This window comes from Panthera onca, chromosome D2, assembly GCF_046562875.1.
Source record: "Panthera onca isolate mPanOnc1 chromosome D2, mPanOnc1 haplotype 2, whole genome shotgun sequence".
In the NCBI taxonomy this organism is placed as follows: Eukaryota; Metazoa; Chordata; class Mammalia; order Carnivora; family Felidae; genus Panthera; species Panthera onca.
Genome location: NC_138349.1, coordinates 11,140,111 through 11,157,013, shown reverse-complemented (window position 1 = coordinate 11,157,013; position 16,903 = coordinate 11,140,111). Strand labels below are relative to the sequence as shown.

At 50.8% G+C, this 16,903-nt stretch overlaps 1 protein-coding gene across 2 annotated transcripts in view; it reads left to right on the top strand.

Annotated features, from left to right (window-relative positions):
* PLPP4 (phospholipid phosphatase 4) overlaps window positions 1–4,353 on the top strand; it is a 125,919-nt gene extending 121,566 nt beyond the window's left edge. Inside the window, exon 7 of one of the 2 annotated variants that reach the window (XM_078434887.2) lies at window positions 3,791–4,353. In XM_078434887.2, the coding sequence (XP_078291013.1) occupies window positions 3,791–3,990 (200 nt within the window). In that variant the 3' untranslated portion in view covers window positions 3,991–4,353. The remainder of the gene's footprint in view (window positions 1–3,790) is intronic. The other variant, XM_078434888.2, reaches the window with a different exon arrangement.
* The last annotated feature ends 12,550 nt before the right edge of the window (window positions 4,354–16,903 follow it).

The window sequence follows — 16,903 nt, the reverse complement described above, 5'->3', positions numbered from 1 at the left end:
TGCTCTGAAAGTTCTTTCTTAGAAACTCAAAGTCACAAAAACGGGAAACTTCATTCCACAAGTCCATTGTGGCGGAATGGCAGAAATCGTCATGTGGGCTTGTTGAGTTTGTCAGAGCTAATTTTTACCCTGGTATCCTGGGTCATACAGCCCAAGGCATACAAGGGCCCAAGTGAGGCCAGCTTAGTGAGCTTGGATGTTGCCATGGCAACAGAGAGATGTGTTTGCTCCCCCGGGGGGCTTGACAGTGCATCTTCAGAAGCCTTTCTGCTTATTTGTGCCAGACCAAGTGAGCACGGCCAGGATGTGCTGGCACTTCCATTTGCCAGACCCAGAGAGAGCCTGTCCTGTCCTTTGACCTCATGAGAAGGGGGTGGGGCCCATTTTATGAGTGGGAATCAAATCCAGGTTGCCTGATTTCTACCACCGTTGGAGCCCATCTGGTGTTGCTTCCCTCCCCCGACTTTCTAAAGAGTTTTGTTGACGTATGATTCATAACTTGTAGTTCATTCCCTTTAAAGTGATTTTTAGTATGTTCAGAGTTGTGCAGCCATCACCACTATCTAATTCCAGGAAATTTTCTTCACCCCAGAAAGAAACCCCTACCCCAGCTCCTGGCAACCACTAATCTTCCTTTTTTTTCGATGGACTTCCTTATTCTGGGCATTGCGCATTCATAGAACCACAGTATATGTGGCTTTTTGTGGCTGGTCATGTCGATTCTCTAGTGCGTCTTGTCAGTGCTGTTCAGCACGTGTCCATTCACCAAACATTTACTAAGAACTGCTGGGCCCTTGGAAACGAAGATGAGGGAGGTTGTCAAGGGGAAGTCAATACTGGGTGGTGGGTATAGGTTAAGAAGTATGCACACACGGCAGCCCAGAAAGCCCGTGGGGTCCCTGCTCCTTGCTGAGTGTCCGTATTACCTGAGGGTACGTGAATACCTCACGGTCAACTTAGTTTTTTTAATATTTGTTTTTGTGAGAGAGACAGAGCACCAGTGGCGGAGGAGCAGAGAGAGAGGGAGACACAGAATCTGAAGCAGGCTCCAGGCTCCGAGCTGTCAGCACGGAGCCCGACGTGGGGCTCGAACCCATGAACCGTGAAATCATGACCTGAGCCGAAGTCGGACGCTTAACCGACTGAGCCACCCAGGCGCCCCTTATTCTTTTTAAGTTTATTTATTTATTTTGAGAGAGCAAGTGTGAGCTGAGAGGGGCAGAGAGAGGGAGAGAGAGAATCCATGCTCACAGCATGGAGCTGGACACAGGGCTCGAACTCACAAACCGTGAGATCATGACCTGAGCCAAGATCAAGAGTCAGTCACTTAACCAACTGAGCCACCCCCCAGACACCTTCCTGCCTTTTTTTTTTTTTTTTTGAAGTTGGAATACCTCATGGTCGTATGTCCTGCAGGATTACGAAGACACCACCTGGTAAAAGATAATCCTTCTCTCAGGTACCCAAATTTGCCAAGCCCCTTCCTTCTTTCCTCTGCCTGGAAGACTGCAGGTGCCCTCCCTGTCTCCACTGCCCACTTCCCCCCCCGGGTCACGCCTACTTATCCTGCACGGCTGGCCCGTGGGCCATGTCCTTGGTGAGACTCCCCCGGTCCAGACCAGCCCAGGCTACTCCACTGGGCGACCTCACAGACCCTCACTTCTCCTTCATGGCATATGGCACAGCGGCAGCTCACTGATAAGGCTGTCACTGTTTAGTGCCCATCCGGCCCCTTAGGACTGTGGATGTGTACGTTGTATTCAACCTCGTGCCCTGGGACCAGACGTCACGCCTGACCCCTGATACCTGTGCAGCACATACACATGACATTGATGCTGAGTAAAGAGACTCCGTACTTCAGGGACACGGAGATCCATGCATTCCCCTTTCGAACCCTCTGGTCCCATGCTACCATAGTTAGGGTAAAATCCATCCCAAGTGGTTTTTCCCTTAATAAAGGCCTGTTTGTCCGCTGCCCGCTTTTCTGTCAGCACATGCCCTACAGGACGTGAGTGTTGATTTCATCAAAATACCAATAGCCCACTCGAGGCACTTGATGGCCGTCTCCCTCATAAAGTAAGTCCTTTTTTGGCCCTTGTTCACCACCTTTGTAATAAAGCCCCAGATGGCTTGGCTGAGAAGGCGGCTTGCCTAGACCTTGCGTTGCCCTTATTTTTTCTAATGACTCTGGCGGACCTGTGATACCCCTGTCCGCTCTTTCAACGAAATGGGAAGACAGCATGGCCGGGACTTGCCACTCGCCTTGCCGTCAGCCTAGGGAACCCATACTCAGAACGATTCGATGTCCTGTGGACAGTGGTGTACCCAGGGGGATGCTGCGCCCCGGAAAATGGAAAGCCAAATGACATTATCTGTGGGTTTTGTTATTTGGTCCGTTCAGCAGTCAGAGGCTCAAATGCAGATGTCCTGGGTCATTTCAGACCCTGATAAAAATAATGCCCCCGCGGGGCTCTTCCCTGGGGTTAGAGGAAACACAAAACAATAGTGCCAACTCTCCGACCTTGAGCCCTTGAGTCCTGGCACATTTTTAGAGGCTGCCGGTCACAGGCAATGGGAAGAGCTTCTCCTTTTGAGGAACTTGATTTAATTCCATTACTTATGCCTTGTGACCCCACTCAGGAATTCATGATGCTCTCTGCCTATAGGAGGTGCGTGCAGTCCAACAAGATGGTAAACGCGGAAGTGGAAACCCCCAGGCAGCAGCCTCCGGAAGGGTCTGGGGTCTTTTTGGCAAGAATAATCTATAGACGCAGTTTAAAGTGCAACGCACATGCATACACACACCAAACGAGGGTTGTTGGGGTGGGCTGCATTCATGGGGTTGCTGTGGGGCATCAGCTGAATGCCTTCTTTTTTTTTAATTTTTAAAAAAATTCTAATGTTTATTTTTGAAGGAGAGAGAGAGACAGTGCGAGCAGGGGAGGGGCAGAGAGAGAGGGAGGCACGGAATCCCAAGCGGGCTCCAGGTTCCGAACTGGTCAGCACAGAGCCCGACGTGGGGCTTGAACTCATGAACCAGGAGATCATGACCTGAGCCGAAGTGGGACGCTTAACTGACTGAGCCACCCAGGCACCCCCAGCTGAATGCCTTCTTAGCAAGGGGGCTGCCCCGATCATGTAGGTACCTGTTCTGCCTGTAGATGGTTTTTTGTAGGGTTTTTTTTTGCCTCCTCTGTCCCCCTCAGCCCTTCAACTTGACGAGATGTTAGGGGGATTGGGATTCTCACACCAGAGATCTGTTGAGTCGGCGATCCTGGTGTGTCATAAAATGTTTTCTTCACTTTGTGACTCAGAAGGTTCATTTCTTCCCTGGAAAATCACTTCCCACGAGGCAGAGACTGCCTGCTCGACGGGTGTCTGTAACACGCCAGCGATTCTGCAGGTCTCTAGTGGAAACTTGCAGAAGAACCAGAAATCACAGGCATCTAGATCCTGTAGAGGTGGCTGGACTCCTTCCAGAATCTAGAATTGATTTCGAAATTCGAGAATGCAAATCTGAGTTCGTGCGGTGCTCAAACGCATATTAAAGACATCGGAAGGAATCAAGTGAACATTTTAAAGGGATCTTTAAGTTCTAGACGTGAAAAGATCTGGAGAGGCCACCAAGATCTGTACCTCTAGCATGATTTCTCTTTCTTGTGGTCTTTCAGGGGGTCCGGCAAGCAAACCAGTCACCGCAGCAGGTGGGAAAAGCGCTTTCTGGAAAACGTAACTGGCCACATACGAATGAATCGTAACACGTGTCTCCCGTTTTGCTCTTTCTGCCTAGATTCTTTTGTGGGTGGAGTCATTGGCCTCATTTTTGCGTACATTTGCTACAGACAGCACTACCCCCCTCTGGCCAACACAGCTTGTCACAAACCGTACGTCAGCCTCCGAGTCCCGACGTCGCTGAAGAAAGATGAGCGGCCCACAGGGGACAGCGCGCCCAGCATGCCTCTGGAGGGCATCACTGAAGGCCCCGTATGACTGCGGTCTCGGGAGGATGGACGCTGAGCCCAGGGCACACTCTGCCACCCCGGCATCACAACGCAGTAGGAGAGGTTTTCTGTAGTGTGTTTTTCATCAACTGTTCCTCAAAGTTATCCCTCTGCTTCCATCTGGCCGATGGCATTCCTGCTACTTTCAATGTCGCCTTTCAACTTTCTTGAGTTTGCAAAGGAAGGACGCAGGGACAGTCTCTGAGAGACGTGGGGAAGGAGGCTGCCAGGGGAGGGTGGGTGCAACTCGGTCCATTCCTTTGTCCTCAGTGTTTGCTGTAATAGCCACCGTCCTATGTTTTCATGGTCGTGAAGCGTAATAAAGCCTCCAAGCTGGAAGACATGGTGTCAGCTGTCCAGGGCAGCAAAAGTCATTCCAAGACGTGGTGTGTTTCACAACTGAGGCCAGTGTGGGCAGCTGGTCCAAAGCCAGCTCTGGCTGTAGGTCATTCCAGGTGCTGAACTTGGAAACTTTCTGAAAGGTCAGCCTATCATAGCAGACGTCTCTGAAATGGAGCTGAAGCTTAGGGCTCCTGTCTTAGTCTTTCCAGGGTTCTTCTTCTTCTTTTATTTTTCTTAAGTTTACTTATGTATTTTTGAGAGAGAGAGAGAGGGAGCAAGCAAGCAAGGAGCAGAGAGAGGGAGAGAGAGAGAATCCCAAGCAGGCTCCACGCCATCAGTGCAGAGCCTGGTGCGGGGCTCGAACTCACGAATCGTGAGATCATGGCCTGAGCCGGAGTTGGATGCTTAAAGGACTGAGCCACCCGGGGGCCCCTCCTGGGTTCTTAAATCATTGAATTTAGAAGGAAATGAGGTGAACGGCTTCACACAAGTGACTTCACCCAGTACAGTGAAAACAGAGATGCCTGAGCACCAGTATGGAGAGGGGGTCGCTGCAGTTGTCTGAGGGCTGGCGAGCACCAGATCCTTTCCAGGGGATGGCCGGGTGACCTCTGGCAGTAAGAAGCAGCTTCAGGGTAGGACCTTTCCCCTTGAGGACCCGAGTGTGGCAGGACTCTGCCAGAAGGTCTTCTTTAAACAGCGGCGTGTTCCCCCCTCCTGTCTGGCAGGTGGCATTTCCACATGAGGGGGCTCCGGTAGAAAGCACCGGAACAGAGTCAAGAATGCCCTGTTTTAGCTCAGCCAGCCGAGGACCTTGGCCATCCGAGGGCAGACCGTGCTGCTCCTTGGCCAGTTTGTTCTTTTCAAAGCAGTGAGCCTTCCCTCCATTCGGTTCTGCTCAGACGCACCCCGCGGTTCTCCCGGTTCCTGGGCCTGCTGCGAAGGGGTGCGTCTTTGATGACTAAAGACTGACGCTTTGCAGCAGTTGCAGTAACAGACTGCCTCTGTCTGCAAAGACTCGAGTGGCTGTACAAATTATCACCCGAGCAGCTCTGGGCTGAGCGTGCCAGTTAGAACCATCAGGGTGTTTTCGATTAGCTGTCTATACCGTGAGCTCAGCCCCCGGGTGCACATACCGCCTTGTGAAGACCTTTTACAAATGAGCCCCTGTGCAGCCCTCTCCAGCTGCGGTCCTTCCAAATTGGGGTCAGCACAGAGCCGTGGGGTGACCCTCCCGTCGTGAGGTGGGGTGGGGGGGGGAGGGAAGGCTTGAGTTGCCTTTCATCCACAGCCAGACTCTTGATTTCTAAAAACCACGGCAGCTACACTCACAAGCAACTCAGAAAACACATGCGATATACTTTAGAAGCGAAACCATAGCAATCTGTATGACATGATTTAAAATCCGGGGCTAAAATTCATGTAAAATTAGGAAATCAAATAATCTGATTCAACTAAGTGTTTACAATTTTCAAAAATATAGTCACAAATAACAACGCAAGAGAAGGATCCTTTGATGCTATTAAAAAAAAAAGTTACGGTTCATATATATATATTTTTAACGTTTTATTTATTTCTGAGACAGAGAGAGACAGAGCATGAACGGGGGAGGGGCAGAGAGAGAGGGAGACACAGAATCGGAAGCAGGCTCCAGGCTCTGAGCCATCAGCCCAGAGCCCGACGCGGGGCTCGAACTCACGGACCGCGAGATCGTGACCTGAGCTGAAGTCGGACGCTTAACCGACTGAGCCACCCGGGCGCCCCTCAGATACTTCTTTGATTCTGTAGTTACCAGAGCTCTGCTTAACAGGCGGGACAAAAGTGAGAGTTACACTTTATTACTGATGACTTCAAATGCTGGGCCATGAAATGGAAATTTAATGTAAATAACTTACATTTACAGATAAATGGAAGGATTCTGAAAAGTAACAAAGAACAGAGCACTGTTAATGCTGGTAATTGAAGGGAAAGTCCTACCCCAGGCCACGTAAAAGCTTTCATGAAATTATAAAGTTACAAAGGACGTAATGATGTAAAGCTGTGGCAGGATTCTTAGAAGCCATAACGAACCGCGTACGTTCACAAAAGGCCGGTGTTTTTGTGGATCCACACGTTTTAATTTCATGCTCTATTAACATGAAGGAAAAATAACACCATAAGGCACTAACGAAGTGGCCGTGAATGAAGGCACTTCTGCGTGCCCCTGACCCCTTCTGGGTGCGAGGGGTTACTAATGTAGGCGCTCTGGCAAAGCAGGTCGCACACAGCGCAAGCAGTCAGAACCCATCCTGGCAGCCGTGGTCTGTGAGACCTTCCTTCCTTCCCTAGTGAACCTGCTCAAAGTCCAATTAGAGATCAGCAGGCACAAGGTCAGACACCTGGAGGCAACAGGGGAGGGAATGGAGTGAGCAGGGCAGGAGGGAGGCAGGGGAGGAAGCCGAGCCCAGCTGAAGAGCACCCACCCCAGGTAGAAGGTGGCAGGGTCTCTTTAGTTCCAGATTGCTGCCAGGTAGGAAGGCGAGCCCAGGGCCGGATCTTCTGATTTTTCAAGAGAAGTTCGGAATCTGCCTTCTTATCTAAAAATGCTTGATTTTACATCACATAGCTATGTCTGCTGAGATCCTTTAAGATGCAAATAATAAAATACCCAGTTGAAAGCAAGTTGACCAAAGAGGGTTTATTAATATTAGAGATAATAAGAAATTGGGAAGTAGGTGGTCTCAAAGGCCTCCAGCCCTTTCCATCCTCCTGGTCCACCATCTTCAGGATGTCGGCGATACCCCCCTCATGATCACAAGGTGGCTGCTGTATCCCCAGGAATCACATCTTCATTGAATCATGCTGGAATGCAGGAGTAAAGGAATCCAATCGTGTGACGAAGTAAATGCACTCCGGGAGTCTCTCTTTATAAGGAAGTAAGTGTTTCCCAGTACCCCTGAAGAATTCTCTTTGCCCACCTTGGCTAGAACTATGTCACATGGCAATCCCTGGGAGTAAGGGGGGCTTGGGAGGGAGAGTAAGCAGCATTTTCAGCCTCTGGGGTGCTGGGAAACACACTTTTTTTTTTCCACTAGGGTTGTTTTCTGTTACTTATGACCAAAACTGCTTCTGAAGAACTTTTCATCACCTCACTACTCTCCAGAATTGGAGGGACAATTTACAAGGACTTTACAGATATTGTACGGATGACACCAGGCTTCAAATTCCACTCCCTACTTTCAAAAAACTGCATTCTTCAAAGGTGAGCCCGTCCATCATGCAAACCCCAGCCGGAAATTTCAGAGACTTCCTGGCAGGTAGTAATCTCAACTGGAATGTTCCCCCAAGTCTCTAGTGGCCAGTGGTTCCAAACTCCGGTGAACACATCGAACAAAGTACCCAGCACAGCAGCTAAGACAAGGAAGGACTGATGGGGTGCTTTGATCTTGCTCTCAGTCCCCAGTTTAAAACAAAACAAAAGCCCCCAGCTTCCTCAGTTTTAAAAAGTGAATTGCTAATTTCAGTGTAAAATTTACCATGAATTTTTAAAGATAATGGTGCTTCTCTGGGGAGTCTCCTTTCCCTTGAATGTGTGTATTTTTGCCTTCAGAACTTTGATGGGCAGGGGCTAGCTCTTCCCAGCATGCCTCTTGCTTGGGGACATGGTGACCCTGCTTTTGTCAAACAGAACTATTAACATACTTGAAAATGACCTTGCCGCCTGTGACTATAACCATCCTAGTGCAAAGGAATCCATCTTAATTAGGGTTAAAAGTCAGTGTGGTTTGCACCAGTGCTGCTATCTGGGGAGTAGAGATTTAGTACTGGAATTTCAGGGGAAATTCTCTTGTGAGGGGAGAAAAAGAGGAGAGACGAGCTTATACTAGTGTTTCCCAAGGAGACTTTCCCAGAACTTGTCTGGCTTTGCAAAAATACAATCTGATACGATAATGCAATATAGTACAGTATAATACAGTGCCGTGCAATACAGGACAAGACCGTATAGCACAGTACAATGTAATATACGGTATATAGTGTAGTACCATGTACTATGTATTATACTATACATATTGGATATGTACAGTATAGTATAATACAGTGTAATGCAGTACAGTATGATACAATGTAGTAAAGTACGATACAATATGATATAGTTAGGTATAGTACGATGTAATATACCGTGTGCAGTATAGTATAATGCAATGTAGTACATAGTATAATATAGTAGGTATGATACAATATGGTAAAGTATAATGTAATACAGTATAATACAGTATACTATATGTATATGCAGGTGGCTAGCATATTCTAAACTCCCCTCTTAGAGATCCAAAATGCACAATAACATACTAAAGGCTCTGAGAAGTCCTGCACTAAAGGAACGGACCCATTTTCATTCTCGGAGACATTTTTTATTTCCAGTTCTTCCTGCCGTGCTACCATGACTGTCTGCCAATGGATTTCTGCCGATAATCAGGAATACTAGTGCTCCCCGGGACAATGCGGGTGACACCTTCAGACGATGAATGCTGTGTGGTGGGTGAGCCCCGGCGATGGCCCTGCTCCTCTGGTGCAGCGTCTTCTCTCGATCTGCCCTAGAACGTTCCCCAGGCTGATAACAGACCACCGTCTCGGGTGGTCTTGGGTGCCTTGCACACTGTGATGCTGGACACCTGCTTTTGTCCACGTACTTGTGCTTAGTCATCAACAGACGCTCACTCCTCAGGGTGCTGCAGGGAGAGTGGGAAACACGCAGAACGGGGCCAGGCAGCCCTTGAGCAAATGGGTTCCTCCCCATGAGCCTCATTGTCTGCATCTGCAAAGTGAGGACAACCGCGACCTTGTAGGACCTTGTAGGACTGCTTGGTAATCACGAAGGTAACATGTGGGGCCGTGACAGTTGTGTTACTGCAGAAATCCTGGGGTGTCTGAGCAAGCACTCTGGGATTACAGAACTCCCTGAAGACTATAGGATCATTCTAATGCAAATAAGGAGAGCTTCTCCCGGAACACTGTGATGATAATCTACTATTAAAGCCCCGACTTATGATCCCTCCACTAATTGCTGCCACCAGAAGGCAGTGATACAGTTTATCCTCTTAGGGGAGCCCAGATCCTCACTCTAAGAAGTTAGAATTAATATTACAGTAAATTTCACTGTTGACTTTTATAAGAATTAATATCTCAGAGAGGTGCTCGCAATAAGCCAGATGTTGCTGCAGTGGGAGAGGGGGGCCTGACTGTGGCCAAGGCAGCACCGGATGGTAGGGGGTGAGAGGCTTGTGGGGCCCCCCCCAGAAGGGAGAGGAATCAGAAGGGGCCAGGAGGACCTCCTCCTACCCAAGGAAGAGGAAGCAGCGGAACTGACAAAGCTGGTGGAATTATTGGGAAAAAAAAGTGTGGAATCGGAAAAAGCCATGAAAAGGCTCAGAGACTCAGGAGCTTCTTAAGGCCTGTGGAATGTGAACCAGAATCTAGTGCGCATGGAGACAAATGGTGCTTGTACCTGTGTGTCAGGTACCAGGTGCAAAGGGTAACCTGGAGCTATAGAGGGTGATGTGTCTGCAGAGAGGGCAGCGCTGGCTTCAGTGAAAGGGGAGTTTTGTGAGATGGCCAGCCCAGGCTTATTTTAAAATAAGAGTCAGACCCCCTTTACGGTGCATTTGGGCACCCCCGCCACACACACACACACACACACACACACACACACACAGGAGATTGTCTGCAGGTGTGACATTTTCGTATGCCTCACCTGGGCTTGCCACTGCCTGAGGCAGACTTTACAGAACATTCTGATCTTTGGTTGGTCACCCTGGCCTGCCTTGTGACCCTGCATCTGCCCCCTGGACCCAAGAAGGACACTTGAACTTCTGGCTCATGGCCGACAGCTCGGAGGGGAAACTGAAACCAAAGCAAGGCGTGCCTTATGAGGCCGACTTGATGAACAGGTGCCGTCTCAACACTGTATTGAGTTCCACGCACGTGGCAGGTAAGAGTCGGCTCTGGGCTGTGCTTGGCTTCCGATCTAGCTTGAGCACCACCTTGAACAGGTCACAGACCCCTTTGAAGACTCCGTGCCCTCCCGTGTAAGATGGGGTTTTTGTGAGGAAAGCGTGTACAGAGAGTGCTTACTGAGCCCAGGGCTTGGTACATAGTAGGTACTCAGTAATGTCAGCTGCTTTTGTTCATGTCATCCGGCATTGTGTTGTGGAGGACAGGATATTCCACGGGAGTGGATTTTCCCGAAAAATTGCAGCAGAAGCCTTTCTCACATGTTGACCGTTTTCATTTAAAATCTTTGATAGATGAGACGCCCCTGGGTGGCTCAGTTGCTTGAGCATCTGACTCTTGATTTCCTCTCAGGTCACGATCTCATGGTTTGTGGGATTGAGCCCCGAGTTGGGGTCTGCACTGACCATGCAGAGCCTGCTTGGGATTCTCCCTCTCCCGCTGTCTGCCCCTCCCTCACTTGTGCGCATTTGCTTTTCTCTCTCTCTCTCTCTCAAAACAAACTTTAATAAAAAGCTTTGATGGGGCGCCTGGGTGGCTCAGTCGGTGAAGCGTCTGACTTCGGCTCAGGTCATGATCTTGAGGTTTGTGAGTTCAAGCCCCGCGTCGGGCTGTGTGCTGACAGCTCGGAGCCTGGAGCCTGTTTCAGATTCTGTGTCTCCCTCTCTCTCTGCCCCTCCCCCACTTGCACTCTCTCTCTCTCTCTCAACAATAATAAACATTAAAAAAAAAAAAAAGAATACCAAAGACACTTAACTTCAGCGATCTTTGAGGAGGGAAAGCAGGTAGCTGGGAACAGAAGCGAGAGGAGACTCTTCAAGGAAAGCCACTCTATTTGTTTTAAATCTTGAACCACACATAGGATAACTAATGCAAAAATATGTAATTTTTTTTAACCTAAACTACATATACACATATCTGTATACACTTGCACATGGAGGGAAGATCTCTGGGAAGATACACAAGAAAAGGACGACAGGAGTTCCTCCAGCAAGGGAAGGAGACGTGTGGCTGGGCGACAGGGACAGGGGACAGTTACTGTCACTGCTTTAAAAATTAAACACACAGGGGCGCCTGGGTGGCTCAGTCGGTTGGGCATCCGACTTCAGCTCAGGTTATGATCTCACAGTCCATGAGTTCGAGACCTACATCGGGCTCTGTGCTGACAGCTCAGGGCCTGGAGCCTGCTTTGGATTCTGTGTCTCCCTCTCTCTCTGCCCCTCCCCCACTCATGCCTCTTTCTCTCTCTCTCTCACTCTCAAAGGTAAATGAACATTAAAAAATAATTAAAAAAAAAAGAGCTTTGATAGATGAGTTCTATACCCCAAACTCTCCTTGCCCAGAAATTGCTTCCTAGAGTATTACCTTCATTTGAAGAACCCAGTGCCATGATTTTAAAGACTGTATAATGGATAATGGGGTCAGTCGTACAATTTCTATTTTATAGATGAACAAACTAGGGATCAGAGAAGGCAAGCCATCCACCCAGGGTCACGCAGCTTGCAAAAGGAAGACACTGGCGTCCAGGCCTGAGTGGCGGCTTCCTGCGGCTCTGCGGGAGCAAGTGCAGGGTTGTATCTCTGGTGGGGGTTTGTTGTCTCCCCCCTCAGTGTCAGGAGGAAGGGCCAGGCCCCTGGGGCCCAGACCCCTCAGATTCCGGGAGGAGCAGAAAAAGCAGAGATGGTCTGGAGGCCCCGGGAGGCCCCAAGGGCTGGGCTGGCAAGTGCATTCTTTCCCCGGAAGCCTCCAAGTTTGCCAAATGTACTTCCAGGGATGACCAGAGGGAGGGGAGGAAGCAGATTCCGGGTCTCACCAGCCCAAAGAGCTGAGCCGGGATTCCTCAGCATAGAAGTCGGGGGCCTTGTCCAGCCTAAACTCTGCACTCAGGAAAGGCCGTCCAGCCGGCGACAGCCGCACACCCCTGTGTCCAGCGCTGCCCCGCCCCCTGCCGCCGCGTTCCCCCAGTCACAGGTGCAACCGCTTTGTGGGAGAGGCACTGTCCCCACTCTCCGGGGGCTGGTGGGGAACGGGAGGCACAGAGAGGTTCGGACACTCGGCTCTGTCACACAGCAGTGAGGACGGGAGCCCAGCAGCCTGCCCCAGAGCCTGCACGTTTCCTCCCTACACCCACTGTGGCCTGCGGCAGATCTGCCTGTCCTTCTCCCCGGCTGGCCAGTGAATTCGCAAGCCTTTCCTGGGTCCTCGTCAGCTGCTGCCATGCAGGCACCCAAGGGAGCACAGAAAGCTGAAGCTGTCTTCTGTCTGAGTGGTGAGCTTTCAAATGACTGCTGAGCTCCACCTTCCTGCGCTGTCTCCTCCTCTCCCGCTTCCTCCCATGGTGGCTGGTCTGGGACTTTGCTCTCATGGTCGTGGAGGTTAGGGAGGGAGCAGGGTAAGCACAGCTGCCCAGCTGCGGTACACCCCGGGAGCAGCCTTAGTACAGGCCGTCCACAGCCTCTGCTTGACTCCTCTGTGTCCCCTGCTCTGGAAGGCACCTGGCACAGGGGACAGGCTCAGGTAGTGTTAACTGAGTGGATGAAACCGAATAGAAACAGCAGACAGCTCCCTTCCTTCATCGCCTCTCCTTCTTCACGTTTTGCAGTCCATTAGAGCCTCGTCAGTAGATTTGTGTTCCAGAAGCAGAAGGACGTGTTCTTTCTAGGACAGTGATATGTAGGGGAAAGGGAAGTTGGGAAATCACTAGGGATGGAGATTTGGGGAGAAGGGGGGATGCTGGGAGGAAAAACAGCTGGGATGGGGGAGCCAGGAGGGAGCGTTCCAGGCTAGGGCTGATTGGCCCTGGCCCAAGGGCTCCCAGCCCACCAGGCGCTACCTCTCTCCCCCCTTGGAGCACAGCTGGGCATCGGGGACTCACCAGTTGGTGGCCCAGGGCTCAAGACCCTGCTGGAAGGAAAAACAGTATCTGGGCATCCACCCCAGTCATCCCCCCAGGGAAGAGGCTGAAATCCTGTCCTGGGGGACTGAGGGGCCCCTCGTTCTGGGCTCCACTCCACCATTTCCAGCCTCAGCATACAGCCTTGCATCCGGATTTCCTGGGTCCTAACCATACGCTCGGGCTGGGGTGCTGTGCTGCAGCCTCACACTCAGGGCGCCTCTCTGATGGTCCCTTGGGGCAGAGGCGCATGTCCCGAAGGACCAGTGACCCCCACGGGCAGCCTGTGTGTTCTCAGCAGGTAGGCTGAGCACCTGATATGGGGAAATGGTTCAGCGCATCCGGACCGGAGAGGCATTGGGGGTTCGAGGCCTCCCAGTCCCCTGGCTTCAGGTGAAGACAGAGCCTGAGACTGATCTCAGGTTCAGCCGTAGGTTGAAGGTTCAGTATGACAGGGGTGTACAGGGACAGGGGCCACTGTTCCCTTTCTCCGGGTCCTCAGGTTACCTGGGCCCAGGGTTGTGGGTGAGTGTGGATGGTTTCTTTTTCCTCTGATTGCCGATTGCTAGGAGTTACCCTGGAGCTCCCGAAGTACACGGTGCAGTGGACACGCACCTGGGAGCAGTCCTTGGGCGCCACCCCCCCCCCCCCCCCCCCGGCCAAACCTCTGCTTCCGTCTCTTTTCTCCCTCATGGACAGAATGGAGAAGAGGCTAGTGTGTGGAGCTCTTCTTGGGGCGTCTTCCACCCAGGGAGGGAAGGGTCTCAGAAATGGTGATGTCTGGGGCGCTGCCTGGGTGGCTCAGTCGGTTAAGCGTCCGACTTCGGCTCAGGTCATGATCTCGCGGTTCGTGAGTTCGGGCCCCTTGTCGGGCTCTGTGCTGACAGCTTGGAGCCTGGAGCCTGCTTCAGATGCTGTGCCTCCCTCTTTCTCTCTTTCCCTCCCCTGCTTGTAATCTGTCTCTCTCCCTCTCTCCTTCAAAAATAAATAAACATTAAGAAAAAGAAAAAGAAATGATGTTTGGTTGGGGTTGATATTTCGCAGGCAGTGCTGTGTACTTATACTGTGTGACCACTATCGGCTCGTCTGCCTAAGCCAGACTCCCAGACATCGCCCCTCCGGGTCTGTCTCCTCGGGTTCCCTTCATCAGATCCGTCGGCTGCTCCCCTTGGACCCACCTGCAAAATACACCCCACATCCCCTCCTCCCCCCTGTGCTATTGTCACCTTACCGCAAGCTGCCACCTTCTCTCTCCTAAAGCACTGTGACATCCCTAGTCACGTTTCCCCTCTGTCCCCAGCCCATGTTCCGTTCAGGAGCCAAGCGCGCACCTGTGTGTGTGGGTGCGTGTGTGAGTGTGTGGGCACGGGCAGTCCTTTTTATTAAGGTATTATTTACATAGAATAAACTTCACCCATTCCACATGTCAAAGGGTTGTGAATTTTGACCCCTGTAAACCATTATATAACCACCACAATCAAGACATAAAAGTTTCCGCATTCTAGAAGTTTCTTCCTGTGCCTCTGTGCCCCGTGCCCTCCTCCTGTCCCTCGTGCCAGGCGACCGCAGATCTGCTTTCCGTTCAGCATCTGGGCAATGAGGACAAGCAGCCGATAGCAAAGATATTCCTTCTTTAAGTGGCTGAGCCTTGAAGCAGGGCTGCAGTAAGATAGTCTATTAAGTGAAATTATTTTTTCTAAGCTGCCTCAGTGGCATAGCGACTGCTTTCATGCAAAGTTAGTTCACTTTGGGGAATGACAGACAGGACACCTAATTTGCAGCTCAGCACTGGGATGTTCTAACTCTCGCTGTTTCCTCTTTCGCGGTTTCTTTTCTGTCTCTGTGTCCTTCCGAAGTGTCTTTTTTGGGGTCTCTGTGCATCGCTGTGTGTCTGTGACGTCTACGCTCTGTCTGCTATCTCTCCCCTTCTGCCAGCGTGTCTCTGCCTCCTGACGTGTCTCTCTCTAGTCGCGATACCCGCCCGCAGGTGCTGAGCTGGGCAGGTTGCAGAGAACTTCGCCAGCCTCCCCACACCGAAAGCTGCACTGCGGTGTGCAACAAGAGAGTGCTGAGGGGAAGAAAAAGCCCTTTAAGTGTGCGCACGCGCTCATTATCCCGGGGCTGGAGAGAGGAGCCTCTCAAACTTTGCCGTTTCAGTAAGAAAGGCCTTTGAAATCTGTACAATGACCTTCACACTTGTGTCTTTTTTTTTACGACAGCTAGAAGATGGGTAAATAGTGCTGGATGCTCGTTGGCTGGTCCACGAAGGGTAGGGTGATTTATTGAGATTAGCGTGGCTTCTGTCTTTGCTGCTGAAGAACTAGAAAGAATGAGCGGCTTGGCTGCCCCGTTCTCTGGGTTCCTCTCTCTTCCAGGCCTGCTGGGCGAACCTGCTCTTCTTGAGAGCCTGAAGTCACTGTGGGGATGGTGCCGCACAGTCTGGGGGTGCAGAGAGGCAGGAAGGGCCTTCTGGAGGGCTCAAGGAGCACAAATCTGCATGCCAAGCTCTGACTTAGGTACTGAGGAGACATCAACGCACAAAACAAACATTCCTGCGCTCGTGGTGCTCATGCTGGGGAGGCAGCTGTGAACCATGATGGTCTCAAGGAGGGGAAAAGGACCTTCTGGGTGATGTGGGAGGGAAGCGGAGGTTTAGTTGGGTGGTCTGCCCTGCAGAGGAGGGACCCCTATGGCTTGGAGCCCTTCACTTCAAGAAAGATTGAGGGGTACAAGAGTGGCAAGAATCAGCAGAATTTCTGCTTCTGAATAACAACGTGGGTTTGGGCTGTAAGTGGGTTGGCAGCTACAGGGGCAACCATGAGGCCCCCCCCTCGAATGTTCTCCACATAAGACCCCAGAGCTCTTCCACAGTGCTGGGTAGGGACAGGCCCCCAGTTCACTGAGCCAGGCCAGTAGGATTGGGGTGGGCACTCAGAGTCACAATTCGATTTAAAGAAAATAAAGTAACTTGACATGCCTTGCCCACTTAAGTTTGTAATTTCCAAGTCTTAGCCAGACTATGATGGAAGGTGTGTGCTCAGTGGCGTTGGGCAGGTCGGTAATTGTTTTGCTCCTCAGAGTACTGTCCCTTACTCCTCATCTGTGTGTTACTCAGTCCTGGAAAAGTAAAGCTGAGTAGGTGGGTAAGAGTGACAGCTCTAGAATGATTGAGATCTTAGCTCAAACACAGACTGAGACCCACAGATTTATATCCCAGGTCTCCCATACTGCCCTGGGCAAGTTCCCTGGATTCTCCTTCTCTCAGTTTGTTCGTCTGAAAATGGCAGGCATAGTCAAAGTGGCCAAAATGAACAAATCAGGAGACTATAGATGCTGGTGAGGATGTGGAGAAACGGGAACCCTCTTGCACTGTTGGTGGGAATGCAAATTGGTGCAGCCGCTCTGGAAAACAGTGTGGAGGTTCCTCAGAAAATTAAAAATAGAGCTACCCTATGACCCAGTAATAGCACTGCTAGGAATTTGCCCAAGGGATACAGGAGTGCTGATGCATAGGGGCACTTGTACCCCAATGTTTATAGCAGCACTCTCAACAATAGCCAAATTATGGAAAGAGCCTAAATGTCCATCAACTGACGAATGGATAAAGAAGATGTTTATATATACAATGGAATACTATTTGGCAATGAGAAAGAAAGAAATATGGCCCTTTGTAGCAATG